Below are 12,051 nucleotides of genomic sequence, written 5' to 3' on the forward strand. Positions count from 1 at the left end.
TGTATAAAGTCTTCAAACTGTATAGGATCTACTTAAAGGGAAAAAAAAACACTTGAAGCAAATATGGCAAAAGTGAAAAAACATGATAAATCTGAATGGATGCATGGCTGCTCATTACCTAAATCCAGGTGTTCCTGTGAACATCTGAAAGCAGGGGCTTACACAGAAACAAACATGTTTTATCTATCTTGTAGAATTTTAGGATTTTCATCTCAAAACCATCATGTTAGGCCTGGCAAGGTGATTTCACTGGTTTTGACAGGTTCCTAAAATGTATTTTCTCTTGCACATCCTCAAGTACAAACTGCCCACATGTCTGCCTCCTACCACCAGAATGTAAGCCGTGCTGTGGGCATTCTTCCACCATTATGTTCAGTTGCATACCCGAAGCATTAAAATGAATATACTCGATAAATTGAAAGATGAACTGATTCTTTAAATGTTTATTTCCTTGGTTTGGAAACTTAGGTGTAAGAGTGGAACCTGGATGTTACGTAAATGCAGCTTAGACCAGGTTTTGTCTAAATAGGTTTTATTTTAGACAGACTTAATATGAATACAGGAAAATTCTGGTCAGACACAACCATACAATTCCTTGTCTACTTGGTACATAGTGGGGGTTGGCAACAAAGTCACATATTGCTAGTATGGAAGACAGTTTCCTTCTCTGATCATGGTTTTCTTCCAATTCAGAATTTTCATTTTTTCCAATTTTTGGGAATCTTTGGTTCAGCTCAAATATAATTCCTGGATCTTAGTCGCATAGCTTATATTATTAATTCAGAGATAAATTATTATAATGAGATGTCAATCTTCACTGACACTGACTGGCCAAAGTATAAAAACCAAGATGGTAGAATTCCTAGTGCATTAATAAATATTTACTGTAAAATACTCTTTCTTGAATAGTAAATGGATGTCCTTGAAGCTGTTATCAGTTCCTCTAGTGTATTCTAATTGTACAGAAAGTCATGTTATTTGCCTCTGAAAAAAGATTTCATGTAAGAAACAGACAAAGGCAATCCAAGTACAATTTTTTAATAAAGATAATTACAAAAGATGGAAAAATCAGCTCAGAAAGGCCAATTACTTCTTTAATAGATCAGTTTTTTGACATAATAACTCACATCAATTTTAAATACTATCACATAAAGCATGGTGGAGAAAGAAATTTTGCTTCATAATTAGAAAACTCACAATAAAACTTGCCAAGAAAAACAAAAACAAAAAAAGCCATTTTGAAAATAAATACAGTCCATGCCAAAGTAGTATAAAATGAAGCCAGAAGTCTTCAAAAAGAAAAAATTTTTCTTCCAGATATTTTCTCACTCTTTTATGGTTTCTGAAATTGGTGAGACACTCAAATTCAAGGGTTGCTGAGCTGTTCTGATTTGGCTCTGTTAAAAGAGGCAACATAAAATATTAAAGTCCTGGAGGGTCATGCCAAGAAACACACACTGATAATGCCTTGAGTCAATTTTTAGAGTACTGACTACCTTAATCTTTCCAGTGATTTTACAATCTATTCAAGTTATCCTATAAAGGCTAGCACAAAATTACATGTGGTCAAATGTATGCTTTCTGATGATAAACACCTCAATTATGATTTTGCCAAACTAACTAAATTATGAATCATGTTCTACCAGCCCAGTGTTTAATTTACCCATCTCGGGATGCCTGGGTGGCTCAGTCGGTTAAGTGTCCGACTTCTCAGGTCATGATCTCACGGTTCGTGGAGTTCAAGCCCCGTGTTGGGCTCTGTGCTGACAGCTCAGAGCCTGGAGCCTGCTTCAGATTCTGTGTCTTCCTCTCTCTGCCCCTCCCCAGCTTGCTCTCTGTCTCTTGGTCTCTCTCAAAAATAAATAAACATTAAAAAAAATTTTAAATTTACCCATCTGCCAACACCACACACACACACACACACAAAGTAATCATGTATACAGAAATAAGAGCACCATGAAAAGATCACATAAAGTTAATAGCAAAAGGTCTCAGATACATTACGTACAATACAAACTGATTTAACGTTCAGTTACACAACACTACTAGTCTTCACCATTTTTTAAGGCAAGCTACATAAGTAAAAAAGAAACAGATAACACATACACTGATAGTTAAGACGGCATATATTATCTTGTGCACCACCAATACAGAGTAAAATTTAGAACACCTCATTCAAGTTACTGATGCTCTCAGTCAAGTTCGGTCCAGCACTTCTCAAAAGAATACACACATAACACACCTAAAGTAAATGTATTTATTATTTTTATAGTATATAGAAATTATTAGATAAAAAACACAATTTACCCTTTGGTATCTGTTTTTTCACCACTACTGTCCTTGGATTTATCTTCTTCCTTAACATCTAAAAACAAAAATTGGGAAGAGATTAAAACTTACTTTAAAATATAAAATGTATACCTTACTTAAAATATAAAAAGCTGTCTTAGAGGCACCTGGGTGGCTCAGCTGTTTTAGTGTTCAACTTTGGCTCAGGTCATGTCTCACAGTTTGAGATCCCACATCGGGCTTGCTGCAGTCAAGACTGTCCGTGCAGAGCCAACTTCGGATCCTCTGTCTCCTCTCTCTTCCCCTCCCTCACTTGGGCTCTCCCCCAAAATAAACAAATATTTAAAAAAATTTAAAAAAAGGCTGTCCTATACAATTTTACTATTCATGAATTCAATAACTATACAAGCTTTGTTAGGTGCTGTGCTAAATGAGAGAGGTTCAAGGAGTTAATGTCACATAGACCCTGCCCTCTGAAGTTGTTTTCCTTGCACCACAGTATTACAGCTGAGATATGCACTGTGGAGAAGTTCAGCCTACAGACATGAGCACAGCAGCACTGAGGGAGGTTGGGAAAAACTACCACAAAGAAGTGATCTTTGAGAGATGCCCTCAGAATTAAAGAAGATGTGGCACTTGGCAATGAGAAAGAATGAAATCCTGTCATTTGCAACAACATGGATGGAACTAAAAGGCATTACGCTGAGTGAAATAAGTCAGAGAAGGACAGATATCATATGTTTTCACTCATATGTGGATCTTGAGAAACTTAACAGAAGACCCTGGGGGAAGGGAAGGGGGAAAAATAGTTACAAACAGAGAGGGAGGGAAGCAAACCACAGGAGACTCTTAAATACAGAGAACAAACTGAGGGTGGATGGGGGGTGGGGGAGAAGGGAAAATGGGTGATGGGCATTGAGGGCACTTGTTGGGATGAGCTCTGGGTGTTGTATGTAAGCCAATTTGATAATAAATTATATTCATACAATAAAATAAAATGAAAGAAAAGAAAATCTTTAAAAAAAGAACAGAGAACCATCCCATTATATAGCAGTACATACAGATCTTCCTCATTCTTTTTTTTTTCCATTAAATTTACTTATTTATTTTGAGGGAGAGAGAGAAAGAGCACATGAGCAGGGGAGGGGCAGAGAGAAAGAGAGGGAGAATCCCATGCAGGCTCCATGCTGTCAGCACAGAGCCTAATGTGGGGTTCGAACCATGGGATCATGACCTGAGCTGAAATCAAGAGTTGGACGCTTAACCGACTGAGCCACCCAGGCGCCCCAGATCTTCCTCGTTCTTATGTACCATAATCCATTTAACGGGTCCTATGTTAGTCAATATTTGCTTTTTTCCAAGTATTTTGCTTTATTAATAATTTCATAATAAATAACCTTGTATAGATAAGAGAGAGAGAGAGAGAGAGAGAGAGAGAGAGAGAGAGAGAGAGAGAGAGAGAGAGAGAGATGTCTTAAGAATGAATAGCTTTTGGGTGGGAAAAGGGATGAAGTATCTTGAACGGAGGCAAACCTTAAAAGGACTTTGAGGCAAGGTGGAATTAGGTTTAGAAGGAAGAAATGAAAGACCACTGGGACTGAAGTGTTCTGAGAAGAGAGAATCAGGTAAGATAAACCCAAGACACAACAGAGGCTAAATCTTACTGCTTATTCACTTTAACTCTCACTGTGTAAGTACTGAAACTCAACCATTTTAATAAAAATCAATAAAATATTAACATTACCACTACAAACTCAAGATTACTAAAACAAATTAGCCTAAATGTGAATTTCTTCTTTAAAGAAGCATATGAGCCAAAGTTGTGACGTAATGACCTAATAATAAAGATACAGCGATTATACACATCATCACTAAGCATTCTACATACACATTTCAGGAAACTGGTCTGCCTTACAATACAAACATGTGTGTGACAATAAGGATGACATTTCTTTCAACTTCTGGCTTAATTTTAGAGATGTAAACAATAATTCAAATTGCTAAAATGGAACTGGGAAAGGGAGGAGGAAAAAGAAATGGCCCCCACTTTAGAGGTTTTGATTATAGATTTTTAAAAATGTTTTCTATGGTAATATTTCTTTATGTGTAGGACAAGGGATTTTAACAATTGGAAGGTCTTACAAGAAGAGCCCCACCACGAAAGAATTTTTTTTAAAGTTATCATTATCAGCAACAAAAGTTTTGAGGAGCTAAATACTAAGAGATTAATCCACTACCAGGCTACTAAGCCAGAGCAAAAGGTACTCTCTTTTTAGCTAAAAAGGCAATTAAAGACAAGCAGCACCCTAGTAAATGTGTTTTCCCATTTGGAAAACAAACAAACAAAAAGCACAAAAAAGATAAAGATTTTAAAATGAGAAGAAACTTCAAAAATGACAAGAATATATACAGACAGTGAGAGAAATGAAAAATACTAGAACAATCCTACAGCTAAAGCAAAGTCCTCCTTACCTCAAAAATAGATGGAATTTCTGGATGCCAATCAGTACATAAGAGCAGACTGGAGCCATCATTGTGATACATTGCAAAGTTAAAATTATAAAATGGTAGAGAATGGTAGCCTACAGAGGAGTGAATCATGAGTAAAAGAACAGAACTAAAAGTGTCAGATATGCTGTGGAATCCTAACCTCTCTAGTAAAAAAGAAAAAAGAACACGATAGCCAGCTTATTCATGTAACTTTGATATAATAGATAAAAGGAAAAGGATGTTGGCCCAGTATCTCTATCAGTTTTCCGCATGCTACAGGGTTAAAATTAACAGCCAGCTAAACTCATGCTCATCACCATTACTTGTATACAGGCATCAGGTATCCAATCAAGAAATGCACCAAGTGTTGAGAGTACAGATATTTAAGATCTGGTGTTCCCTAGCCTTGGGCAGCCCAATCTAGCAAGGAGATACATAAAATCCTATAACGAGGCACTATAATACAATGTGTTAAACAAAATGACCAAGGTATGTGTAAGTGCTCTGGGAACTCAGATAAAAGATAACCAATTCTGGTAGTAAATTCACCACTTAGAGCATCATTTTGTCAAAAGACAAGCTACTAACAGCATTTTTAAAGTTAAAGCATTGAAGTATTATACCTCCTCTCCAACCCAGCTTCCAAATCTCTTCTCTTTCCTCAGAGTTTTTATGTTTTCATTCAACAACTTCTGAAGAAAGTCTATTCTCCTAGCTTTTTCACAATGGTGAAAAACTGGTCTGAAGATAATATGACTCTTCTTTTGTGTTTAATTCCCATCAAATAAACTTTAGGTAATTAAAGATTATCTTAGAATTTCAGTTCTGCCCACAGACTACAAACGGACCTATAACCACTTGGTCTTCTCACCCAGTCTGTATCATCATAGTGTAATGTTTGCTATTTTTTGCCTATGTCAGCAAGGGACAGTAGGTAATAAGGTTTTCTACATTATAGAGCAAATGTGATTAGTAACATCAGCAGAGCCCTAAATAAAAGATTTAAGAGCTAAGCACCATTTACATTGGGAAAAAAAAGTCATCTACCTAGCACACACACCTTTCTAATACTTACTTGTGTAATGGCCTTCAGGCTCTCATAAAAACTGCAGTGAAGCTCATTTTTAAAATTTAGAGTTAAAACACCTTTACCAAAAAATAAACCTGACCTGCTTTCTTGTCCTCTGTTTCCTTCTTGTCTTCTTCAATTCTAGCTTTCTTGGCTCCTTTCTTATGATCAGCCACATTTCTACGACCTCCTTCTCCTTCATCCTCAGAGTCTGAGAATTCTTCATCACAAGCTATCCGTTTGTCAGATGCTCGAACTAATTATACAAAGATTTTAGATAGACAACATTAAAAAGATCATTAATACCAAGTATGTTAGAATGTCTACACCACAACAGCATACTATTATGCTAATGCTCTAGCAATCAATAATAAATAGAATGAGAAGCTGGAAAGTCAAACAGAAGGTGCTTAATGTTATTCAACCCATTCTACTTTGGATAATTGGTATTACTAATTAATTCCCAAATATACATAATTAAATTTGACCACATATGTACAGTCACATGAACTGAAAACGTTGACACTCAAATCAGGCTTTAAGGCATATGAAAGTAAAACTATGGAAGATTAGCAATGGAAAAAAAGGCCAGTAATAATGGTGTGCTCAGGAAACACGACCCAAAGTGAAGTTCTCAGGACATTAAACCTTCAGTTTGTAGTGATGTTTTTAACAAATCAGAAAAATGTAACAGAATACATATCAAGGTATTATCTTACTAGAAATTCTCTTGTCTGGATCTTCTCCATCTTCATCTCCGCTGTCTTCATGAACAGCATCTTCTGGAATAGCTTGCATCTGGACGCCAGGTGCATGAGGTAACATGCGTAAATTTTCAAATAAGCGCTGTCTAAATTACACGTACAAATGTATTAGACAAAATTCATTTTCTTTCAAGTTCCTCTTAAATGTAACAGGAAACATTAAGCTAAAATTTCATCTTTATCTGACTTAACCTGTGAGTTAAATTAGTAACACATAAAAGCACTGACACTTCAGACTGTCATTAACCCATTCAATCCTCAAAATTTATAATGTAGGTACTATTGCATCCCCCATTTCACTGGTGAGAAAATACAAGCCTTCAAGGCAAATGAACCTGCCACATGTCACAAAACTAATGTGTGGCAAAGAAAGAGGACGCAAACTCAGGCCTGTGTACTACAATAACCCTCTAAACACTTTGTTCTTAGAAATAAAGCTTTATCAAAATGTTTTCAAAAATGAAAATTTCACTTTCATGTAAGGCAAGGAAGTATACAATTTAGAGAACCTTTGCGATTTAAAAATATTTAATAGAAAATGGAAATATTTTTGAGCTATGAGGTCCATACATTTTCATTATCTCAGGAAAAAAAAAATCAGTAATCTTAAGGTTTCAATGCTTTTGAATAAGACAAAGGAAGTATCTGATATATAAAGCTAAAGATGAAATGTTTATCAAACCAATTCAATGATTTCTTACTTTATCTTTTCCATATATTCGGGAGTATTCTGGTTTGTCATGTTTGAAGGACTAATATGCAGTTTGAAGTCCGGGCCAAAATACTCAAAGTAATCATTATATGGCAATTCTATTGAAAACAATGAAATAAAGTGACATATTAAAAGTTCAGTTTTCACACAAATCCATGCACAAAATCCAGATTCAAGTTGTGAAATGTTCCCCAAGAAAATATTTAAAAGTGAACACAAAGGGAATTTATTGACTATTCTATTTACATGGTTTTGGAATCTACTCTAATCATCCATCCATCCATCCATCCATCCATCCATCCATCCGTCCATCTATCCATCCATCCATTTGTATATATAAATAGTTCCAACCAATAAAGATATCATAATAAGAATACTTACCATTGGGAATCTCACAATCAAGGGCAACTGCAGTCTCGTACGTCCAACATCGAGCAACATTACGAATTGTGTATCCACCTCCCCCAAGCATCAGTAATGGTAAATTGAAAGTTTTTACAACTTCTACACATTTAGCATGACCTAAGACAAAGAAGATCTGAGTAACATACAAATCTAAATATTTTAGCAGTTTGAAAAGTTTTAAAAAGATAATAAATGCAAAGTTTTACTCAACCAAAATGGCTTTTCTAAGTATTTAAGAAATATGTAAAAATTTCAAGAAATCTCTAGTCTGAAATTTACTTTTCAATCATATACCTTTCACACAATGATTTTTTAAAACACTGGCTACTTTAGCAAGTATCCCTGATAGAAAAGTCAAATATACAACTAAGATTAAAATATGAATATTTTTTATTAACATATGAAAAAGTTCTGTGATATGAAGATTCTATGTTCTTGTGAGGTTATGCGGAGTGGGGGGAAAGGTTACAATGAAACATACACAATCTAAATTTTCCCTCTAGACTCATACAAATTATGGAAAGCTATATAACAAAGTTTAACTGTGGGTTATCTTCAGGTAGCAATACTATGGATAATTTTTTTAACTTATTTAAGATTATAAAATTAGTATCTATTAGTATAAGAAATACTTCACCAACCTTTATGTGTAGAAATTTGAGGAAAAAGTAAACCCAATATAAAAACAAAGTATTTCTTTGGATACATGTACCAGTTCAATAATCAATTATAAGTTAATTACCAGTAATTTCTTGATATATTACTTAGGTATACAAATCAATCTTTAAAGAAAAAAACCCTTCAATTGTAAAAGAAAACCATGCTTACTGGAGATTATCAGGAAAAATCAAAACAGTGCAAAGGAAAAGCTATCTAAAACACCACCATTCAAAGATAGTATTTAAAATATTTCTTTTTTTAAAGTTTACTTTATTGGGGGGAGGGAGAAAGAGAGTGCATGTGTAGGTGGGTGAGGGGCAGAGAGAGAGGGAGAAAAGTCCTCAGTAGGCTCCACACTGTTAGCACAGAACCTGACATCGGGCTTGGTCCCATGAACCATGAGATCATGACCTGAGCTGAAACCAAGAGTCAGATGGATGCTTAACCAACTGAACCACCAGGTGCCCCTTAAACATTTCCCTACAGTTCTGAGTTAATAAGGTTTAATTAGTTTTTTCATGTAATTGTATATTGTGAGCATTTCTAATTAAGTATTCTTCAATAGTTGCACCATATGATTCATAACCCAATTTCTATTATCACTACTAGAAAAATGAGTGTTTCTTGTAACAGATAAAAATGAATGGCAGAGATCACAATAGTAACAACATAAAGGAGGGCAGAAAGGAGATGGACAAGAGGTGACTAATAGACTTAAGAAATACAAATTGAAGTTGGCAGTGCAGAAAGCTTAGAATCAAGTTTAAGATTTGGGATTGCAAATATCCTTATGCTTTATACCAGGGAAATTGTAACAGTTGGCTGAAGTGTACATTAATGTAAGAGTAAAACACTATAGTTTATGATTATGAATGCTATTACTTTTCAGTATGAAGGCATTAAAGCATTTTCAAACAACTAAGACAGGAGGAAAATGGTCTGTTAATACCCATTTTGTACTAATATTAGGTAGATCATTTTTAAAAGAACATGTCCATTTTGAGGCCAACATATGGTTATCAACACATTAAGTCCAACATATGAAACTATTATTTGGCCACTGCTGACCTACCAAGAAAAGGGGCAATCAAGTTTGTATGGTTCAACCTAATAAAAGCAAAACCGATTATACCATAATTCTAATGCTAACTGGTATAGAAGCAATCGTAACATTAAGTAAAATAGCCTTTAATATCTGGATTTAGTTATTTAATTCCATTTAAGCCAACAGTAATTCTGGAAAAGTTCTATTGAGAATTCTTCACATCTTACGAAGGAATTCAAAGCATCCATTTGTTACCTAAAAGTTCAAAAGGAAAACAACTACAAAATCATGTACAATAGTCATCATTATTGATCCCCATATAACAAATTTTAAGACCTTATTAAATAAAGTTTCAGATTTATTCTTAAACTCTAGAGTTAATTCCATGATGGTGATCTTTTACTTTGGTCTGGACTTCTATCACAAGTTAATTTCAACACTTGATCAAATTTAAATTTCTGGTGTAGTACTAATCTCCCACATCTTTTCTCATTTCTCAGAAAGCTACTTGAGAATGTGCGCCACCAAAATGAGACAAAAGTGAGGAGGAAGACCGAGGAAAGAGCAATAGGGGAGGGGAGGCACACAAGAGAAGCAAAGAGCTCTTTGTTCTACCGTATCTATAGGGGATACTCAACCAAACAGTAACAGGTCAGAAGGCTATTCTTCAAAGAAGGTAAAAATGATGGAATATTTGATGCATCTGAACATTTGAAGCTATTTAGACACTGGCAGTTTAATAATGAGTAAAGAGAAAGCTAAGTAATTGAAAAACTGGGCAAGAAAAACAAGTTATACAAAAAAGAAAAATCTGGTAACTGAAAAGTGCTTTAACGTTAATGACACTGTAAACACTGAATGCCACAACCAAAATTCTAGTATACATACCCAGATTTAAATTGTAAAAATGAAGACACTGGAAGGGTGTGTGCATGTGTTGGGGACAAAGTGGTGAAAAAGAGCTAAATCCCTCTTCTTCCATGATAGGAAGTGAATACGCAAAGCTAAAATAGAAAGTAACAAAATTTGCATGTTATATTTCTAGAAAGATAAAAACCAGGGGTGCCTGGGTGGCTCAGTCGGTTGAGCGTCTTGACTCTTGACTTCGGCTCAGGGCACGATCTTGTTCGTGGGATGGAGCCCCCTCGGGCTCTGTGTTGGGGGCACGGAGCCTGCTTGGGGTCTTCCCTCTCCCTCACTCCCTGCATTCCCCCCTGTGCACACACACACATGTGCCCTCTTTCTCTCTCAAAATACACATAAACTTAAAAGAAAAAATAAAAGATAAACACCAAAGAGAGGAACCCAAAACACTGAAAATGGCTGCTTTGGTTGAGACTGCAAGAAACTTTATAGAAGTATTCACCGTTGAATGTATCAACAAAAGAAAACCTAATTTATTGAAACAAGATTAATTATAGTTAATGCATACATACATTCAACAAAACCCATGAAAATTACAGAGCATGTAGCTCTGTGTAAAAGTTGTAATGAAAACTAGTATGGGAAGTTCTTGGAAGAAAAAAAAATTCTCCTGGGAATATCATCCATTAAATTGCTTACCTTTGACTGTCAAATTGAAGCAACCAAGCCTATCACCAGATAGTGAGTCAGCACCACACTGTAGCACCACAGCACTAGGTTGATACATTTCCATCACTTTTGAGATAATCTATGTACAAGATAACCAAAGTTATTATCTCTGAAAATACTTTTAAAATTCCATTTTGATTTTATGTTTTTTTTAAAGATTTTATTAAGTATCTTTATACCCATCATGGGGCTCGAACTCATAACTCCAAGATCAAGAGTTACAGGCCCTAACTGTGCCAGCAAGGTGCCTCTCCATTTTGATTTTGAAATAGTAATACTTACAGGCTTAAAAATCTGCCCATAGGACTCATCATCTATACCATCTCTCATTGGAAAATTGACAGCATAGTATTTGCCTTTTCCAGCACCAATATCCTAAAATACATAATTAAACAGCTCTTAGGGAGTATTTCATAGTGAAAATATTTGACATGTTTATTAAAATAGTTTTCTGCAAGACTGTAGAAACAGGTAACAATATCCAATTCTGAATTCAGCTTTTAGGTTAAGAAAGGAAATAATACAGAAGAAGTACATATTCCAATATTAATGGATTGCATTATTAGGCTGAAAAGAATGAGTTCCAATTAATCTGAAATGGTTATTTTGGGAGAACAGAAATTGAACATCAACAATTAAAGGCAATATTACATGAGACCAAGAAATTAATCATGAACAGAATATGTAAGACAACATTATGAATAAAGCTACAGAAAATAAACATTCTGAGCAGAAAAACCCCGCAGAACAATTGTTTCTATAATGCAGAATCCTCCTTGTGGCTCATAATCTGGTGTAAGTTTATTTATGATGAAAGATAAGCCCTGACTGTCCTGATGTCTTGACAACTGCAGACTAAAGCACCAAAATCTGCTCTTTAATTGTGCTTGAAGTAAATGTTTCTACTTGTTGAATAAATACCACTCTAGGCATTAATACCTTCCAAATGAAGCAAAAGAAACAGAGAGCTGGGTTCAGCAATGTAGACACACTTAGGATACACACACACACACACAACATATCC

The 12,051-nt window shown here is 35.1% G+C and overlaps 1 protein-coding gene across 2 annotated transcripts in view; it reads right to left on the reverse strand.

The window, feature by feature from the left end:
• Positions 1–1,022: 1,022 nt before the first annotated feature.
• Positions 1,023–12,051, reverse strand: part of HDAC2 (histone deacetylase 2) — a 29,765-nt gene continuing 18,736 nt past the window's right edge. For both annotated transcript variants that reach the window (XM_023254274.2, XM_003986476.5), the window contains exons 7-14: positions 11,310–11,402; positions 10,998–11,106; positions 7,706–7,846; positions 7,314–7,422; positions 6,568–6,698; positions 5,949–6,104; positions 2,308–2,365; positions 1,023–1,397 (exon numbers count right to left, since the gene is read on the reverse strand). In XM_023254274.2, the coding sequence (XP_023110042.1) occupies positions 1,367–1,397; positions 2,308–2,365; positions 5,949–6,104; positions 6,568–6,698; positions 7,314–7,422; positions 7,706–7,846; positions 10,998–11,106; positions 11,310–11,402 (828 nt within the window). In that variant the 3' untranslated portion in view covers positions 1,023–1,366. The remainder of the gene's footprint in view (positions 1,398–2,307; positions 2,366–5,948; positions 6,105–6,567; positions 6,699–7,313; positions 7,423–7,705; positions 7,847–10,997; positions 11,107–11,309; positions 11,403–12,051) is intronic.

This window comes from Felis catus, chromosome B2 (assembly GCF_018350175.1).
Source record: "Felis catus isolate Fca126 chromosome B2, F.catus_Fca126_mat1.0, whole genome shotgun sequence".
NCBI classification, from domain to species: Eukaryota; Metazoa; Chordata; class Mammalia; order Carnivora; family Felidae; genus Felis; species Felis catus.